The sequence below is a fragment of the Macrotis lagotis genome, chromosome 3 (genome assembly GCF_037893015.1).
Source record: "Macrotis lagotis isolate mMagLag1 chromosome 3, bilby.v1.9.chrom.fasta, whole genome shotgun sequence".
NCBI classification, from domain to species: domain Eukaryota; kingdom Metazoa; phylum Chordata; class Mammalia; order Peramelemorphia; family Peramelidae; genus Macrotis; species Macrotis lagotis.
Window position 1 is genome coordinate 12706171 of NC_133660.1, and position 21263 is coordinate 12727433.

The window sequence follows — 21263 nt, forward strand, 5'->3', positions numbered from 1 at the left end:
GGGCAGTCTCAATTTTCTATTTCTAAGTCCAGAAATTAGCACCAAGTAAGCTATAGATGAATGTGTTTACATTTGTAGTTGATTTAAGATGCCTTCTCTATTTTTTATGTCTAAGATTGGGTCTCCTTGGGTCAAGGTGCTTGACAATGTCATGAATTTAAAGTTGTTAGACCAGATGAAAAGTTTAATCTTGCTTTAAACTCTTAATTCTGCACATTTATCTTAACATAGTAAACATCTGATGATAATGATTGTCCTTCATTCTTGAAAAAGACCATGACATCAGGTAGGTGAGGCCATGACAAGCACATAGTTTGGATTTGAGTGAGGAGGTGCTATGCTAAGTCACCAGCCTCACTTTCTCCTCCGGAGCATCTGGAACCAGTGACCAGATATGAATCAGAAAGACTAGAGATGGCTCTGGATGCAAGGCAGTTAGGGGTTAAGTGACTTGCCCAAGGTCACACAGCTAGTAACGGTCAAGTATCTAAGACTGAATTTGAACTCCCTTCCTCCTAACTCCAAGGCCAGTGACCAAAAGATAACATTCAAATATAATTAAGACTCAGTCTGTGCCTTCAAGGACTCACTGGTGGGGGTGGAGATAAGTTATGTATATAAAGTATAAAAGTACATAGGGTAGGTATGGTCACTTTTTTCCCTTGAGAGACAGTCACACAAATAAGGGTCCCAGAGGATGAGTAGTATCATTCCACATAGCCTAGACATGCAGGTTGAATGATATTGTCACCATCCAAAGTCTGCCTCAAAGTTTGATGCTTTGAATTGTGTGCTTTAAGTTTTGGGGGCTTTTTTTTTTAGATAAAAACTTAATATAAGTAGAGGGCACAAACACACTCCCTCTTCTATTTCTATCTCTCTAATCTTTTTGCACCAAATTAATACTTATACTATCCAAAAGCTAATTCTCTCTGTTCCTGGCTGCCTTGTATTAATTACACATTTATTCAGTTCTATTGATCTACATATATCTCTGCACTGACAAATTATCATATAGGTGCTCAAATGACTCCTGAATAATACATAGAAGGGACTTAACATTGCTTATTGATTGATTTATTGTTGTTAGGTGTGACTATGGAACAGTGAGACTTGTTTTTAAACCAATAAACCAGGTATTATACAAAAGAATTTTTCCTTTCAAAGATGTCATCCTAAAGGTTATACTTATTCCTAACATTTGCTCAAAGAACTTCTAGAATGTTTTCCCAATATAGATTAATTTTAGCACCTGAGAACATACTTTTAAACATTCTTAGTTGTGGAAAATCTTTGGGTTTTTTTTTGAAGATAGAATTAATTTTTAGAGAAAGCAAAAAAAAAAAGCATTTAATGAGTAAAAAGGGAAGGGGGAAGCTATATTTATAAAACATGCCATGCTACACCACACTAAGCACTTTATAAATATGATCTCATCTTGGATCCTCACAATAACTCTGGGAAGGAGGTGCTGTTGTTTTTTAGTTGAGGAAATTGTAACAAACAGGTTAAGTGTCTTGCCCAAGGTCCAAATTGAAGTCAAACTGATAAAATGAACAATTGGACTAGATAAGTGCTTAATCCAAGAGACTTCTCAGTGACTATAAAGAGACCAACTTTTTCTGTGTAGGTCATCTACTGACAGTGATGACAATTTCAAAATAAGAGTTTCAGAAAATGGCAATATGGGTTTAAGTACCTACATTTCCTCATATAAAAGGTTTTATTTGTATGCATTATTACTGAATATATATCTACATTTTAAAATTCATTCATATGTTATATCAAACTAGGCTGTCTGGTTACAAAATAACCTAAAGATATCCATCTTTCAGAAGTTCATAAAGATACTATGTGCTTCCACTGGAATTTAAAAACCCTTTGAAAATATAATCTTATATTAGAGAAATGGCAGCTTAGTAAACAATTATCATCAGTAGGATAGCTAAATGGCTCTACTGAGCAAGAGTTTGAATGCTTAGGTCTTTAAAGTGGCATTTCTTTCCTCACTAGGGGTCAACTAGAATTTTTTATTGAGCAAAGCAATCCATAAAGATTTTCAAATTGGAACAGTTCTAATTATGCTACATAGTTTCATTTACTCAGGAGAGATGTGGCTTTTTTAAAATTTTATTTATGTAAGGCAATGGGATTAAGTAACTTGCCAAAGGTCACACAACTAGGTAATTATTAAGTGTCTGATGTCACATTTGAACTCAATCAGGTCCTAGGTGTCCTCAAGATGTGGTTCTTTTTTTAAAAAAATTTTTAAATTTCTTTTTAAATTTAAGACAGTGGGGTTAAGTGATTTGCCCAAGGACACACAGCTAGGTAATTATTATGTGTCTGAGGCTAGATTTAAACTCAGGCCCTCCTGACTCCAGGGCCAGTGCTCTATCCACTGCACTACTTAGCTGCCCCCAAGATGTATTTTTTTTAATTGTAAATGCTTTTGATGTCATAATTCTTCTAAACTTATTCATTTCTGTACAAACTCAATTTTCTAGAAGTATAGATTTTAATTCAAAACAACAGGTTGACAACAGTCAAGAAAAGGTGGGAAAAATGAACAAACAACAACAAAAAAGAACCTGGATGTGGAAAGTTACTATGGTAACAGGAAAGGGCAAAACACAAACTCAGAAGACAACAAAGTCAAAACTGCTATATCCAAAGTCTCAAAGAAAAAGAGAATTGGTCTCAGGCTCAAAAAGAATTCCTGGAAAAGTTCAACAATGAATCTTAAAAATGAATCTTAAAAAATCTTAAAAAAAATCAGAGCACCAGCCCTGGAGTCAGGAGGACCCAAGTTCAAATCCAGTATTTTTTCATATTAGGGGATAAAGAAGGGCTGTTTCTAACATTAAATTTTTTTTTTAAATTAGTGAACAAGATTTCTAATCCCAGGCTAAGAACAGACTTACAGAACAAAAGTATATTAATTAGTAATACCTACAGGTAAAATAGACAAAGATCCAATTTGTTGTAATATTAATACACTTTAATAGTACATGAAGTATTGACAGTCAAAACCTTTTTAAGTATTATGCTACTGAATTTTCCCCAGAAGAAACACATAGATATGCTTTCAGAATATTTGGGTTTTTTTATTCACTAAACTCTTATCTCTGTATTATCCTACCTGAGCAAGTATTTCATCCAACCATATCGGATGATGCTGAGGATTGGCAAGAAGCCACTTGATGGCAGCACGGTAGACCTGCTTTTCGTTCTCAATGTTTAAATCACTCGAGGACAAAAGCTTATGGAGATGCTGGGGTGAGACACTCACAAAGTCTTCACATTCCACTACTTCGGCAAAGTGTTCACAGGCATATCGGTCTGCCATGTCCATTAAGTCAATGCGGTTATGACTCTCAGCAAAAGCTCGGACCGCCAAGCAATTAGAAGGATGAAAATGTAACTTCATGTATTCACAACAAGCTCTAGCCACCAGCTCTACCTGAAGAATACAGGCTGCATATAAAAGAGGCTGGACATTGTCAACTGTCAAAGTAAGCCGAGAAGAATAGACAAACTTCACCAAGTCTTCTATTGCATCACCATCAAAATCCCTGATCTCAATGAGTGTCTGCTTAGCTTCAGCCATTTCAGAAAGAAACATGGCTCTAAAGTAAGGAATAACACAAGCCAATACCAGCTTGTGGCAGGAGATGAGCTTTGAACCAACCTGATGGAAAAAAAGGAAAGTAATATAAAAATAGTGTAAGTCTATGCTTAGAGCAGCAAAGTCAAGAAATGGTGGGAAAAAATGAACAAACCACAACAAAAAAGAATCTGGCTGTGGAAAGTTACTATGGTAACAGGAAAGGGCAAAACACAAACTCAAAACTGCTATATCCAAAGTCTCAAAGAAAAAGAGAATTGGTCTCAGGCTCAAAAAAGAATTCCTGGAAAAGTTCAAAAACAAATCTTTAAAAAAATCAGATAACAGAGTACCAGCTGTGGAGTCAGGAGGACCTGAATTCAAATCCAACTTCAGACATTCAATAACTGCCTGGTTGGGTGACCTTGGGCAAGTCTCTTAACCCCATTGCCTTAAATAAAACAATTTTTAAAAATCAGATAAGAAAGATAAAGGAAAAAAATGGGTAAAGAAGTGATAGAGATACAAGAAAAATCATGGAAAAACAAAGTCAATAGTTTGGTAAAGGAAGTAAAAATACTAAAGAAAATATACCATAAAAAAATTGACTAAATGGAAGAAACTGTACAAAAATTCATTGAAGAAAAGAATTCCTTAAAAAACAGAACTGGCCAAACATCACCTGTTCAAAAATATTTATAGCAGCTCTGTTTGTGGTGGCAAAGAATTGGAAATTGAATGAATATCCATCAATTGGGGAATGGCTTAATAAACTGTGGTACATGTATATGATAGAACACAATTTTCTATTAGAAACCAGGAGGGATGGGAATTCAGGGAAGCCTGGAAGGAGGTGCATGAAATGATGCTGAGCAAGATGAGCAGAACCAAAGGAACACTATACACCCTAACAGCAACATGGGAGTGATGATCAACCTTAATGGATCTACTCATACTAACAAGGCAACAATCAGGCACAATTTTGAGCTATCTGCAATGGAAAATGCCATCTGTATTGTGAGAAAGAAAGACCAAAGACTATTACCCTTAATTTAAAAAAAAGTTATCTTATTATGTAATTCTGCTATATCTCATACTTTATATATTTCTTCCTTAAGGATATGATTTCTCTCCCATCACATTCAACTTAGAGCAAGGTATACCATGGAAACAATGTAAAGACTAACAGAATGCCTTCTGTGGGGGATGGAGGGAGGGAAGCAAGATTAGGGGAAAAATTGTAAAATTCAAAATAAATAAAATCTTTGAAACAGAAAAAAAGAAAAAAATTCTCATAATAAATATGTATAGTTGAGCAAAACAACAAAAAAAATAGAACTGGCCAAATAAAAAAAGGAGGTACAAAAGCTCACTGAAAATAATACATTAAAAATAGAATTAGGCAAGTAAAAGCTAATGATTCCATGAGACATCAAGACACAATGAAAATTAAAATACTGAAGAAAACAGAAGAAGATGTGAAATGCCTCATTTGGAAAAACAACTAACCTGGAAAGGAGGTTGAAGAGAAAAAATTTAAGCACTGTTGGAATACCTGAAAACCATGATAAAAAATAGCCCAAAACAAGCAGTGTTTGTTATCATTAAAAAGATCAAATAAAATTACCCAGATAATATAAAATCCAATGAATCTACCAATCACCTCCTGAGACTCCAAAACAAAAACTTTCAGGAATACTGGAGCTAAATTCCAGAGCTCCCAATTCAAGGAGAAAATACTTCTAATAGGTAGAAAGAAACAATTCAACTATCATGGAGACACAGTCAGAATAATACAAGATTTAGCAGTTTCTATATTAGAACCTAAGGGCTTAGAATGTAATATTCGGAAGAATAAAGGATCAACAATTACTACCAAGAATCCTTTGCCCAGCAAAAGTGAGAATAATCCTTCAGTGGAAAAACAAGGGAAAATTAATAAAATGGAGAACTTTCTAGCACTAAAAAATCTAGAGTTGAAGAAAAGAGCTTTCAAATACAAGATTCAAGAGAATCATAAAAAGGTAAATAGAAAAAAGAAGCCCAAGGGAATTTTTTTAATCAATAGCGATTTAGAGCATTCTTTCATATGATTATAAATAGCTTTGATATCTCTTGTCTGAAAATTGAGTGTTCATATATTTTGACCATTTATCAAATAGGGAATGACTCATCCTAATGAGGGCTTTAACCAGAGAAGCCTTCTGGTAAAATTTTTTTCGTACTAATGATTACTGTGTTTCTCTCTATCCTATTTTCTCACTCTCCTTTTTTTTTTTAAGCTTTTTTTGCAAGGCAATGAGGTTAAGTGGCTTGCCCAAGGCCATACAGCTAGGTAATTATTAAGTGTCTGAGGCCGGATTTGAATTCTGGTACTCCTGACTCCAAGGCCAGTGCTTTATCCACTGGGTCACCTAGCTGCCCTCTCACTCTCCTTTCACCTTGTTTCTTCTCAAGTGTTTTGTTTCTGACTACCACCTCCTTCATCTACCTTTCCTTTTATCAGTCCTACCTCCCCTGCCCCACCCCCTTCTCTTAATCCTGTTCCTCCTACTTACCTGTAGGGTAAGACAGATTTCTTTACTCAGTTCTGAGTGTGTATTTTATTTCATCTTTGAGTCAGTTCCAATGAGATTAACATTTAAGCATTATCTGCCACTTCCAACCCCCATCTTTCCCTCTACAGTAAAACCTTTCTTTCACACTTCTTTTATGTAAGATAATTTACTCCATTCTACGTGTTCTCCCCTTTTTTCCCCAAGGCCTTCCTCTTTTTTTATTCCTTAATTTTACTGTATTAAATATCACCCTATCACAGCCAATTTTCATTGAGTTTCTTTGATAAAGGCTTCATTTGTGAAAACACAGAAAACTGAGCCATTCCTAAATTGATAAATAGACAAAGGATATGAACAGGTAGTTTTCAAAGTAATCAAAATCCTATGAAAAAATTCTCTAAATCACCACTGATTAAGAGAAATTCATTTAGTGACTACCACTTCACATCTATCACATTTTAATATAATAACAAAAAAGAAAAATGACAAATTTTGGAGGGAATGTGGGGAAAAATTGGATATTTGTGTACTGGTGGTAGAGTTGTGAATGGATCCAACCATTCTGGAAAGCAATTTAGTACTATGCCCGCCCAAAGGGTTATAAAACTGTGCCTACCCTTTCCCCCAGCAAAATTACTACTAGGGTTTATATCTCAGAGAAATTTTAAAAAGGAAAGTACTTTTATATACAAAAATAATTTTAGCAGTTCTTTTTGTGGTGACAAAGAATTATAAATTTAGGGGGATGCCCATCAATTGCGGAATGGCTGAACAAATTGTTGCAAATGATTGTAATTGAATTCTGCTGTGCTGTAATATGAGCAGGATGCCCTTGGAAAAATTGGAAAGACTTAAATGAATTTAGGGCAAAGTAAAGTGAACAGAACCAAAAAAAGTATACATAGTAATAGCAAGATTTTAAGAGGATCAACTGTGATTGGCTTAACTTAATTCTCCCCAGGCCTCCCTCTTTTTTATTTCTTAATTTTATTGTATTAAATATCATCCTATCATAGTCAATTTTCATTGAGTTTCTTTGATAAAGGCTTCATTTCTGAAAACACAGAAAACTGAGCCATTCCTAAATTGATAAATGGACAAAGAATATGAACAGATAGTTTTCAAAGTAATCAAAATCGTATGAAAAAATTCTCTAAATCACCACTAAGAGAAATTCATTTAGTGACTACCACTTCACATCTATCATGTTTTAATATTTAAATAAAAGCAGATAGGCTAACTCAGATGAAAGGTTAAATTCAGAATCTTTCTGATGAAAATTGAGGTTACATCACTGACATAGCGCAACATAACAGGATTAGTCCCAATAGTAGATTCCTAGGAACATTAAAAGTGAAGGCCTTAATCTCTTTAACAACAGTTATAATAATTATAGTAATAAGAAAAAGTAGTTTTTTCAACAAACATTAAAGTGCTTACTATTTGTAAGGTGTAGGTGGCAGGGATAGAAAGATAAAAGGGACTCTGTGAAGTTTACCTATCTTAAGCAATTTGTATATTCTATTAGGGAAGTAACATCTGCATAGGTTAAGTATAAACACAAGGAGGAAAGTGTTAAGGGCAAAGTATAGGTCAAAGAAAGTACTCCAGGAAAATCTGGAGAGAGGAAAAAATAAACTGATTTGGGGAAAATTAGACGAAGAAATGGGGGAGAATAAAGGGGGAAAGAGGAAAAGGGCAATCTGGCACAATCCCTTCCTCTAGAGGGATATGATAATGGAGGCAAGATCCAGTTTCTATCAATTATATTCAAATTTTTATAAAGTGTATGTCCAGATGGCCCCTTCTGGGAGGAGCCTCTCTTACTTCAGCTGGCTGAGTCCTTACGTGATGGCCACACTAAGCACTGAAAGTTCCATAGTCTGATCTATTAGTGCACAGGATGCCACTAACACCGCCCCCCATCCCTCCAGATCTCCCCAAATCCACGCCCAGCAGAAATGTGTGCCCTGCTGGTTAGGTGGCAAGAAAGTCATAATAGGAGTTCTATCCCAGGAGCTATAAAGGTGTCTCCTCTCAAGATGAAGGATTAGAAAAGAGAAAGAAAAGGGGCAACTATCTTAAGGTCTGGGTTTTAGGGATGAAGGCCTGACTGCCCAGGAACCCTTCCTTGTCATCAGTGTCCAGCTGCTCATGAACTGCCTCATCTCTGGCTTAGGCTTCCCAGAGCTCTTACTCTGCTGGCAGGGCATTCATCAACCCGGGTCACCTCTGTACCAAGAGGCATCAGAGTAGTGTAGGGAACCAAAAAAACCTTGAGATTGCCATATAACCCAAAGAAACAGACAGGAGAACAATATGCAATATCACCTTCAGTGTCACATCACAGAGTTCACCATCTTCGTAAAATCGTAGGAGTGAACTATGAAAATCTTTCCAAGCTTCATTGGCTTCAAATGTATAAGAGTCTTCCCCATCACCATCTCTATTTGAAGACTTGTCCTCTTGGTGATGCTGTTGCTGCTGCTGCTGCTGCTGCTGCTGCTGCTGTTTTTTCCCCTTTATCAGATGAGTCTTAGCTGATTCCGGACCCAAAGATTCTGAAGCCATTGACAACATTCCTCTTTCAGTGCTGATTTGTTCACACAATTCCCATTGATTTAAAAAAAAAATTGGGGGGAAGAGGAGAGATATAATCTAATAATCTTCACATACTTTTCATGTTCAGTTTAATTTGTCATTTCCCTGTTAGGAGATAAGGGGAAAAAACATTACGAGTATTATTTTTTGCTTATTCTCTAGATGTTTGGTAACAGTATACTCCATCATCAAATCCAGGCTAACAAAATACCTCAAGTAACAGAGCAGATGCCCTATACATTTCAGATAACAACTTCAAATTTATTTCTATTAATGAATTCTCACCAAAATTAGTCAAATTATCTTGAAGCACAAATTAGATACTTTTACATTCTGTCATTTGAAAGGTACTAATTCTTGATAAAATCTATGACTTTTACATTCATTCTAGTCAGACATTATCCACAGTGATTAAAATATTTTTATTAGATTTATTTGAAAATTCAACATACTTCATAGCAATAAAGAAAATTTTCAATCATAAAAATAAATTTTCTTTAATAAAAATATCCTTGGAGCAGCTAGGTGGTGCAGTGAAGGGCAGCTAGATAGCATACTGGATAGAGAACAGGACCTGGAGTCAGGAGGATATGAGTTCAAATCCAGTCTCAGATATTATTACCTAGCTGTGTGACCTTGGGCAAGTTACCCATATTGCCTTGCAAAACAAAAAAAAATCAAAATCAGTCTTATCTCTATTACCAGTTACTATCATATAGCAGTGGAATTAATACTTAATTTTGCTTGGCCCCAGGTGGTAGAACTAATGATGGATGGAAGCTGTAAAGTATAGGTTAAGTTTGTAAATAAAAATGTCCTATCAATTAGGAGGCAAGAAACTATTTAAGAAACTACTAATACAAATCTTCAGGCAATGCTAGATGATGACTGGTCAGAGACATCATTTAGAGAGACTTTTTTCCCGGCATGGGTCAGACACCTACATGACTAAATTCTATCTATCCATTAAAGTCCGTAATGTCTACACTGGTGGTATCAAACCAAAATAGAAATGGGGGCTATTAATCCATACACAAGGATCTCTTGTGAGTTTCATACTGACTTCATTTTAAAATATAACATATGTTTTTATGATTTATTAAATATTTTTCAGTTACAAATTCATCTAACTCAGAAGGTTGTGGTCTACATGAGGGCCATGAATTTAACTTTTCTTTTCTACATACTTATTTAACTACCCAAGCTCTTACTATGCTTTTGTCTCCATCTCCAAGACAAAATGAGGCATCAGAGTAGTGTGGGCAAACAGAAAAAAAAAAAAAACAACTCATGACTGTCACATAACACAAAATAAGATGGGAAGAAAATATAAAATACAACCTTCAGTGTCATGTAAGATTTGACAACTCACAGAGGAGGAAAACTGAAAATCTTTCTAAGCTTCACTGGTTTCAAAAGTATAAAACTTTTCCATCAGAGGTGATAGAGATGAGGTGCCATTGCACTTCATATAAAGAAAAAGCTTGGTAATTTTACCATGTGATAAACTTGAACGGGTAGCTAGATGGCGTGTGGAATAGAGCACCCGACCTGGAGTCAGGAGGATCCGAGTTCAAATCCGCCCACTCTTAACCCCACTGCCTTAAATAAAAAAAGAAAAGCATGAAACTGGGAGTGGGAATTTTTTACAAGTTTTAGGTCTCATTTCTCAAATTACACATTTTATATATATATATATATATATATATGGAACTAAGAGCAATCCAGAATTATGCCTTAAGGACTATAAAACTGTGCATATCCTTTGACTCAACAATATCACTACTGGGTCTGTATCCCAAAAAGATTAAGAACAGGAAAAAAAAGGAACCTATATGTACAAAAATATTTATAGTAACTCCTTTTTTTTGGTGGCAAGGAATTAGAAATTGAGGGGATGCCCATCAATTGAGGAATGACTGAACAAGATGTGGTATATTATTGTGATAGAATACTACTGGGCTGTAAGAAATGATGAATAAGATGCTTTCAGAAAAACTTGGGAAGACTTATATGAAGTGATGCATAGTGAAATCACGAGAACCAGGAGAACACTACATACACAGTAAAAGTGATTCTGTAATTCTTAAAAGTACAATGATCCATGACAATTCCAAAGAATTATTATTATTTTTTTTTTAGGTTTTTGCAAGGCAAACAGGGTTAAGTGGCTTGCCCAAGACCACACAGCTAGGTAATTATTAAGTGTCTGAGACCGGATTTGAACCCAGGTACTCCTGACTCCAGGGCCGGTGCTTTATCCACTACGCCACCTAGCCGGCCCCTTGAATTTTTAAAAAAATATAATCCTGAATTAAAAGCAAGTATGCTATTTCTGACTGGCAAGACTCATATAACTGACTAATCCAATAAAGATTCTACCTCTTTTGCCAATACCATTTATATTTCCTATAATTATTCAGATCCAGAAACCATAGCAGACTTTAAAAGTCCTCAAGAATGATCTTTATTTTTCCTATGGTCAAAATATTAAAACACGGTAATTTAACTGAAAGGCTTTCTAATGGCTTATAATTACATAATATACATATAATTACATAATATACAATTTTATAAGCTTATTTAGTAAAATTAGATATTATCAACAAATATTTAAAAATTTCCATTGCTTTAATATAGAAATTAGTGATTTCTTTCAAGTTTTCTCAAGTAATCTCTTAACTGCAACAGCATATTTATTTTAAAATCATGTGACTAATTGTACTATAATGATCAAAATCCCCCCCCAAGGGGGTTTGTAATTTTGAGATTTAGCTAAAAACCAACATATGAACTGAAGCCTAGAGACAGGCTTTAGATATAAAACCCTCCCAACATGGTATTCAATACAACTTTCTCATTTAAAAAAAATCTTTAAAATCTAATATTACTAACCTATGTCAATGATTAATTATAACCATTAAATATCAGTGAGCACTTAGGATAAAGAAAAAAGGAATTTTTTATTAATGAACCTATAACTTCATCTATAAGAAACATTGTCTTCAAATTCTTATCAACAACTAGGACAATCTTTTGCCGAATTAAATGTTTTATGTCATTTCATTTGACCTTCAATCCAGCGGGATAAGTCTTTGAAATTAAAGCACACAACACACCCCAATCCAAGGAAACTCAACCTAGGAAAACAGAACAGTGCTATGAATCTATATTTAGAAAGATAAATTGCAGACAAGAGAGAATTAGTTTTGGGGCTCTTTACAACATAGTTCTAACAACTTATTCAAAATTTGTTGTTCAGTATCATTTGTATATGATGCTTTTTAATTCTCCAAGACACAGGTTTTAAGAGTTTCAAGAGTCTTAAAACTAGTCTCTCCATTAACTTTAATCCATCCTACATACTGAAATTATATTAAACTCTGGTGGAGTGTGTGCTGATGGCTTTTCATCGCTCAGAAAGCCTTTCAAAGGTTCCTCATTGTAAAAGCCTAAGTCTGGCATTCAATTAAAATCTCTCTCTAAAATTAGACTTACCTCATACTATTCCAATAATATAATGTACTATCTGTTGTTCTCTGCTTGTTTCTGAAAAAAAAAAAGACTAAAACAGCACTCTGTAAAATTAATAACTTCATTCACTGTTTCCTCAGTCTAAAATGTTCTATTTCTCCACCTGATAAAAATGCTAACTAGATCAAATACCATATAGTTCATGAAAAGCATCATCCAAATAAGTGATCTCTTCCTCTTCTGAACTTTTTACAGCATTCTTAACAACAACCGATAATTATTTATTGTGCACCAGACACTATAGTAAGCACCTGTGATTCAAAGTCAAAAACCAGTCCTAACTCTTAAAAAATTCCCAGTCTATGGGACAGCTAGGTGGTGCAGTGGATAAGAGCACCGGCCCTGGAGTCAGGAGGACCCGAGTTCAAATCCGACCTCTGACACTTAATTATTACTTAGCTGTGAGGCCTTGGGCAAGCCACTTAACCCCATTTGCCTTGCAAAAAAAAAAAAAAAAAAAAAGAAAGAAAGAAATTCCCAGTCTAATGGGGGGGGGGGGGGGACTATTAGACAATTATGTAATCAATAGGGAGAAGGGACTACCATTAAGAAGGACCAAAGATGGGTAGGCTAGGTGGCGTAGTGGATAAAGCACCGGCCCTGGAGTCAGGAGTACCTGGGTTCAATTCAGGTCTCAGACACTTAATAATTACCTAGCTGTGTGGCCTTGGGCAAGCCACTTAACCCTGTTTGCCTTGCAAAAATCTAAAAAAAAGAAAAAAAAGAAAAAAAAAGGACCAAAGAAGGTTTCTTATAGTTGACAGGATTTTAGCTGGGACTGTAAGGAAGCTGGGAAAGTCAGGAGTTAGAAATTAAGAGAGTATTTCAAGGCAGAGGTAATAGATAGTATAAATACCCAGAGTTGTACAGGGAAAAGCCAAGGCCACTTATACTGAATCACAGAGTACATGAGGGTGATGGTAGGGCAGGAGGTTAAGGTGAAAAACTGTAAAGGTCCAAAGAGAGGGCCAAGCTGTGAATGATCAACACAAGAATTTCTATTTGATCCTGGAGAGATAGGGAGCCCCCGGAGTTTAATGAGTAGGGGGGTGACATGAGTGGATCTGACCATTTTCATATGTGTTTACGTCTTATTTTGGGTCATACTTGTGTACAGGCCTTAGTTTTAAAAGATGACAAATTCTTTGACATTATTGTCCCTATTTTCTCAATGCCTGGCTAGAAACTTGTATACAGTAGGTGCTCCTAAGTATTTGCTAATTGAACTAAAATGTCGGACAAAAAATTCCAAAGCTAAATAAAAATTATTTCTACACTTGTGAACATTCCTGTCACCCTCCATTCTTGGGCAGCTGTAGACTTCAAATTTGTTTTCTACATACTTTTAAAAATAAACATCATTTGATATCTAATATATGCTGATTCTGGATACAACAGTACTCTGTTATACAATGAATTACCATAATAAGTAAATACCTTTTTAGAAAATGAAACAGGAACCAAAAATTTAAAGTTTTATTTCTTCATCCCCTATAATTAATAGAAAAGATGGTAAATTCATGATACCAGCTTTAGTATTAATAATAATGATCACTTTAGAAATTTAGATCACTTGGATTGTCACAGTAGAAAGAAGGTCAGGGAGACTTCTCAAATATCCTGCGGCTAGGTGACCCTACCCAACTCTCAGGACCCAAGAAACTAATACTGTAGAATAAGTGTAGAAAGTGTGGTAAATTCCTCACTGGGAATATGAGCATCCTGAGTACAGGGGCTTTGTAAATCTCTAGAGTTTACCACAGCAGTACCTGGCATGTTCTAAGAACTTACCCGTGTAAGATAGACAACTCCAAATCTTAAGGTATCTAGGGCACTGAAAAGTTATCCACGTATAGGCAGAAGTTGAACGCAGATCTTCATGACTCAAGGACTTCCCTGAGGCCTCTAGATCAGGAGCAGGAAGGTCTGGCCTGAGGGTCCTGCCACAGCAACTGCACTTGGGATTTGAAATTCAATAAAACTAATAGCTTTTTAGGGGAGAATTAAATGTCTGACCAAATATGGCAGGCTAATTTTTTTAAGGTTTTTTTTTTTGCAAGGCCATGGGGTTAAGGGACTTGCCCAAGGTCACACAGCTAGGTAACTACGTAACTATTAAGTGTCTAGGGTTGGATTTGAACTCAGGTCCTCCTGACTCTAGGGCCAGTGCTCTATCCACTGTGCCACCTAGCTTCCCCCCGCCACAGGCTAATTTTTAAACTGATAATTTTGCATGACCCTTGAATAATGTTATAAATATTCAAATGGCCCTTGGAAGAAGAAAAGTTTCCCAACCCCAGTCTATATACATGAAAAATGACACTTTTACACATAAAAATCAGAAAGAACACAAGGTAGTTTGGGAGCTAAAGGAACAATGCTTAGAACTTGGCTCTGGGAAATTTATTTCCATGAGTTGGAAGCATGACAGCAGTGCTATTTTAAAATGACTATTATCACTTGTAATTGCAATTTTGTAAATTGCAAAAGAACTGTAAACAGGCTAATTATATTAAAGTATCATTTTCAAGTTAGCAACAATGCTGATACCAAGACAAGCCAACTGCAGGCTCAGTCTGCTACTAAAAGTAATCCCTCAAGGCAGACCAACAAAATGCTGTTGGTTTTAGCATACACTTACAGGACTATAATTCTTTGACATGGATATCTCTAACAAGGTGGACCGCAATCCATATATGCTTGTCCGTCCTTTGCAACTCTAATTAGCAACTTCTTATAAATTCACCACGTAGGGCACCCAACATCCTGGGGCCTTTCTCAAGCTATCTTGATGTGGAGATTCCAATGGAACATGCAAGGGATACATTTCCCACTTTTGCTATGTGCTCAGCACATCTTTTATGACTTTCTACTGAATAAGTATTTCCTGTGTAATTTAATGTGCTCACATTGGCTCATATCTCCTAGGTACTCCTCCACTGTCAGCTGGAGGACCTTCAAAGCCTATTTTTCAGAGATCCAGTTCAATATTCCAAGACTTAAGAGACCAGAAGAATTTAAAAAGTTGCGTCTTTTGAACAAGGACAATAAATTACAGAAGGAAAAAGTCTGAGGAAATCTGAAAGTAACAGAATAATATACTTTGTTTCAGGTAACAACTAGTTAAGTGATAATACCAGACAGGACACAAACCAAAGCTATCTGATTTTAAGTCTGGTACACTTTCCACTATACCATATTCCCTTTTAATGATGATCAACACCATTTGAATCAATTATAAAAATTTCACTTAAGGAAAACAGGCAAAGTGATCATACATCTTTTCTCCACTAATCTAGCCTGTTTGCAGAAAGAGACATTTATTAGTCTTTCCTTTATACACTTTCCTGTCAGTCAGTTGGGGGCCACCACAAAGGTTATGAAATATTCATTATGTTTAAAAACAATTTCCTATGTGTGGGTCCAGTAATAATAAAAGATGATAAAAATAGGTTTTCAAAGTAAATAATGTGGTTGAAGGGGAGAAACAAAATTCCCTATCAGGAGAGCCTACTACTTTCTTTCGTAGCTTTTAGAGTTCAGGCATAATGGACTGTGGTTCTAATCCTGAATTTTCCCTGCCTTTATTCGTGTCATGCCCTGTGTTTTGTAAAGCCTCTGCTTCCCTTCATCTCTCAACTCCCATTTCCATACTATAAAGGTCCTTTTCCATTCCCCAAGGCCTCATTGGGTACAAGCTCCTTACCAGTGAGACTAGAGTGTGTAATATCTGTCTGGCTTGCCAAATGTTTATTACATTTGAGAAATAAAAGTCAGTGGTCTGGAACTGAGCACAATTTAGGGACCACTCATTTAAATCTTCTCTCTAAATAATACTACACCTACCTACTGTCATTCTAGACTCCTTACTCCAACTAACCCAACACATCCAATCTGTGTTTAAATCTTGTTATTGCCACCCTCCTCATATCTCTCACTTATGTCCCCTTCTCTTCACGTATGGCCCCTTTTTCTTTTTAGTTCGTAATCTAATCACACTGGGCTGCCTGCAGTGCCATGGATACGGCCCCTCCATCTCCTCACTTTTACACTGGCTGGCCTCCATGTCTGCAATGTTCTAACCCTTCGCTATCCCCAGCCCCATTCAGAACTCCACTTCCACCTTCTGAAGGACTTTCCTGGTCCCACCAGTTACTAGTGCCCTCACTTCTCAATTATCTTCAATCTACTTTTTATATTACTTGTGTGTAGCTTATTATTTACGTGTTCTTTTCCCTCATTAGAATTTAGCTTTTTGAGGGCAGGGTCTTGGTTTTTGCCTCTCTGTATCCTTAGTGCTTAGCATAGTGATTAGCACATAGTAAAGCCCCTTATGAAATGCCTACTGACTATTCTGATGGGTAAGACTGCTGGTTCCCTGTGACTCTTGAGGGACTATGTAAGGCAAGGGGAATTGGAGAGATCCTTCCAAACACTAGAATCTAGGAGAGACCCTTCGCCCTCTCTAAATGCTGTATAAAAGGGACAACGGACCGATAGCTAGTTATCAATGTAGGAGAACCCATTGTGTTTTCTCTTTTTCCTCAAAGCCTTTAGAAAGGTGGGGGAGTAATCTTAAAGCTCTGAGTAAACTTGAAGGATCTCTAGGTTTCCTTTTCTGGGGAATGAGCTGGGGGTGTTGGCACTAGGAAAGGGAAAGGGGAATGAGGCACTGACAAGAAAGTGAGGGAGTGCCAGGAAGGGAAAAAAGGCACCCCAAGACCAAATATACCATGTGAGATTGGGGAGTTACCCTATGGCTGGAAGGCTGACCCAGTGATTACATAAATGGGACATATTCTTTGTGGTCATTATATAAGACTTTTACAAGGGAGTCAACGTAGAATACTGGGAAGAAAAGAGGATCCCAGAAGTCAAGAGAGCTGGGGGTGGGGTCCCTTAGGTAAGCTAGTTACCATCCTTGAGCTTTGGTTTCTTCATCTAAAATATCAAAGCATTGAACTAGGTGGTTACTAAGAGACTTCTATCTTTTAGAATCTTAAGAGTAATTTGAATCATTTAAAATTATTATGGAGGCAAAGTGGTACAGAGAAGGCAACAGATGCCTTGAAGGCAAGAAGCCCTGGATTTTCTAGTTATGTGTTATCTCACTGTGAATTCTGTCTTTTATTTGAGAATGTTAAATTATTTATGAAAAATGACTGGGATCAGAGAGATTTGCATAGACAAGGATCCTGGATTTTTCTCTTTCTCTAAAATAATACGCTTAGAAACTAGTTAATAAATTTGTTTCAGGCAGAGTTTTGCAAAAAAAAAACCCCACAGAAGTATTGAATATTTTTTTCTGAAAAGAGACTAATAGCTGAACTGATTTGGGAGAATGTTACTTTACTTATGTCTAATTTTTAGCTCAATTCTTGAATCCCTGTATACTCTTATACATACATATATATATACTTATATATACTTTATACTTAATAAAAACTAAGGCAGAGGGAATAATATGTAAAACAGGGTTTGTTTTTTTAAACAAAAAATCATGAAAAATAGAATAGGTTACAAAATTATTCTGAGATGCTCAAAAGATGTTAACTAGTTGTTTTTTCCCCTTAGTCAATTTAAAAAAAAACTTAGCTATTCACAGATACTTCTCAGAGCTGGTCTTCACTGGCATATCAAGAAAGTTACAAATAAAAACTCTTATGTTACTGAAAATTTGCATTATAAGAGTTTCTTTTTCTCATACAGTCAGAGCACAGTAAAACTGGTATTTAAAAAAATAAAGTCAACAAATTGTGCTAAAAGCTAAGAGAAGATATTAAAAAGAAAGCTAGGTTCTGCCATGAACATAAGGCAAAAGATTCACATTCTAATGGAGAAGACAGAACATAAAAGGGTGCTGAAAAGCGGGGTTGGGAGTGAGGAAGCACCCCACATAGGGTCATGGATGAAAAATCTGGAGACTCAGGAGTGGAGTTGGTAGACAAATGAAGGTACGAGCACTTCCTCAATTGGAGGTTCCAAGAGGAACTCACCAGTGGAGGAGAGGGACCACAGGGTCTAAAGGATCTTCCAGGATGAGAAGGCTGCTTCCAGGCAACAAGGGTTGAGGCATCTTCGAAGATGAGAAGGCTGCTGAAACAAGGAGAAGAAAAAATTCCACAGAGTCAGGAGCTGAGCTCAAGGAAGAAGGGAAAAAGTGACCATGGCTGGCTTAAAAATGAAGCTTCCATAAAGAACTGACCAATCAGGATAGAAGAATCTTCATGGGTGAAAAGGTGATTATGTATTATAGAGCCCAATGTAAAAAATTATGCACTCTTCCAATTTTATTTCTCTTTACATTACAAGCCTAGAAGGTCAAACACAGATTTGCAATTTATTTTACAAATCGTAAATTCTTGACTTCTGCCACTAAATTGAGTTTAAAATTCAATTTCTTTTTTAGGTTTTTGCAAGGCAAATGGGGTTAAGTGGCTTGCCCAAGGCCACACAGCTAGGTAATTATGAAGTGTCTGAGACCAGATTTGAACCCAGGTACTCCTGACTCCAAGGCTGGTGCTCTATCCACTACTCCACCTAGCCGCCCCATAAAATTCAATTTTAAGTGAAAATGTTTTACCAATTTCCACCCTTTCATACCCAACACATTCTCTCCTATGTTGTCGTGCTGCTCAATCATTAAAAAAAAAAATGTGACTTGAAACGTTTTCCATTAAATCTCACTAGGCTTTGTGGATGCTATCAGTAACTGATCCAGGAACAACAGTTGGCTTGAAACCACACAGCTCTGTAGCCTAGCAACTTAGCCCTAGGAAACAGATCCGTTTGATATGACAGTTCAGATTTCAGTGATAAAAGGTGAAATTTAACTTAGCTGATATCAAGTCTAAAATTCTCAAATTTCAGTTACATACATTAAGAAATTCTAATTCATTGACTATATTATTTAAAGATGACCTAATTCACCTAAGATTTAAATTTCTTAAGAGGATGAAGAAATATTTCTTGAAGATAAACTTTTTCCATTTAAAACAATACTGAAAGCCAAATAATTATTAACTAATATTTAATATTCATTAGATGCCTCTATATTGCATATCATAGAGAAGGGGATAGTTTGCTTTTCCTGTAATGGCTAATAATCTTAAACTTCCAGAATGAAAGAGGAATCCCTGTTTTTCCTTTATAGTTGTGTTTTTCAAATACAAAAGTCTTAGAAAATAAACTACAAGAAAATGTCTAATGCTGGAACAATCCTATCATGGTCCTATATGAACATAAGCATCGTGTTATTTAGGCTATAGATGTTATGACCCCAAATGTTACACTTTAAAGAAAGCAGAGAATAAATGCTCTAATGTCAATAATCATTCCAGGAGAGGGCAATGAAATAGAGTTCCGTAATGGTCCTTCCAGTTCTGTTATTATTAGAACAGGACTGACTCATGTGAACTAAAAACTCACTGGAATTCTGATAACATACTCACTGGAAATATATTTCTTAAGGAAACAAAATCATCTTTTCCATATTACTATAGGCTAAATAATTTCACTGGAAAATGAACTATTAGATTTTTCTTTTAGAAAATATAGTCAATAGAAAGGAAGACAAAATTCCTCCAAGGGGGATTCAATGTTCCTTATACAACTTCAAAACTTCCCTGTACACACAAGAAATGAGAGATTAAAAACCTTTCACTTCTTGATTCATTTCAACACATTAATACAGAATAAATTTAAGAAAACAGACTTACTATAATGTACAGAAATAAAATCAAATTCAAGTATTGATACAATCATGTATATTTTTGACTGACAAGCACAATACTGGAAGGGGGATGACTTCCTTCTTGTGAAGAAGCTATAAACCACTGTTAGGGAGCTGATGAATGTATGCCTCCTGGCTGCTAAGCACTGAAAGCTTCCATTTTATCACTGGGTTTTGGGGTGTCTGAGAGTATTTTTTTAAAAAACCATTTACTAACTGAATGTCAATAATTGTGTTCATCTGTAATCCTGTGTTGTGTGTGCATTTTAAAACATTCTGAAAAGATTTCCATGGGCTTCATCAGACTGCCAAAGGGATGCACAACGCAGAAATGAGTAAGAGCCCTGTTCTATCGGGACAGCTATTTCACAGAAAATTGAGCACAAATAAATTCAAAGTAACTTTTTTTTTGAGGAGGCGGCAGCATCAGCAGCTCCAGGAAAAATTAGTAAAGATTCATGGCTTGCACCTTTTTCTATCACACAGAAGCATGGGATGTTCATAAATTTGATAACAGCAAACTTAAAAGCAGGAGTACTCGGTGGCTGGGTGGCACAGTGGATAGAGCACTGCCCTGGAGTCAGGAGACCTGAGTTCAAATCCGACCTCAGACACTTAATGATTACCTAGCTGAAAGCAACTTAACCCCATTTGTCTTACAAAAATATAAAAAAATTAATAACAATAATAATAATAATAATAATAATCCCCTAGCTGTGTGGCCTTGGGTAAACTACTTAATCCCATTGCCTTGCAAAAACCTAAAAGAAACCTGGAGTCCCCTACACCTCGGATTATGAGCATCAAGAGAGTAAATAATAATAGTAAATAATAGAATAAATATAGTATAAGTAAATATAAATAGTAAATAATAATATTAACAAAGCGCCCCTAACAGGAGGCATCACACCGCACCAGTCTCAGATGTGCGGGTGCCCTGCTTGCTGTGCTTCTTCACTGGACACAGTCTCTCATTCAACGTGTCCCACACCCCCCCTCCCCCCATCCTCCGGACTGGAAGTCCTTCACGCCCTCTGTGCCCCCCCCCCCCGCAGGCGGTGATCCCGTCCCGCCCCCCCCCCCCGCAGGCGGTGGTCCCGTCCCGCCCCCCCCACGCCCAGGCGGTGGTCCCGTCCCGCCCCCCCCACGCCCAAGCGGTGGTCCCGTCCCGCCCCCCCCACGCCCAGGCGGTGCTCCCGTCTCGCCCTCCTCCCCCCCCACGCCCAAGCGG

General features: G+C 36.5%; 1 protein-coding gene across 12 annotated transcripts in view; it reads right to left on the minus strand.

Annotated features, from left to right (window-relative positions):
* KLHL8 (kelch like family member 8) overlaps positions 1–21263 on the minus strand; it is a 51536-nt gene that overhangs the window by 29770 nt on the left and 503 nt on the right. For 2 of the 12 annotated variants that reach the window (XM_074228114.1, XM_074228113.1), the window contains exons 2-4: positions 18297–18393; positions 8497–8758; positions 3143–3691 (exon numbers count right to left, since the gene is read on the minus strand). In XM_074228114.1, coding sequence (XP_074084215.1) covers positions 3143–3691; positions 8497–8758; positions 18297–18376 — 891 coding nt within the window. In that variant the 5' untranslated portion in view covers positions 18377–18393. Of the gene's footprint in view, positions 1–3142; positions 3692–8496; positions 8872–10263; positions 10369–12264; positions 12316–13737; positions 13792–18296; positions 20977–21263 lie in introns of those variants that run through there. The other 10 variants (XM_074228112.1, XM_074228111.1, XM_074228116.1 and 7 more) reach the window with 9 other exon arrangements.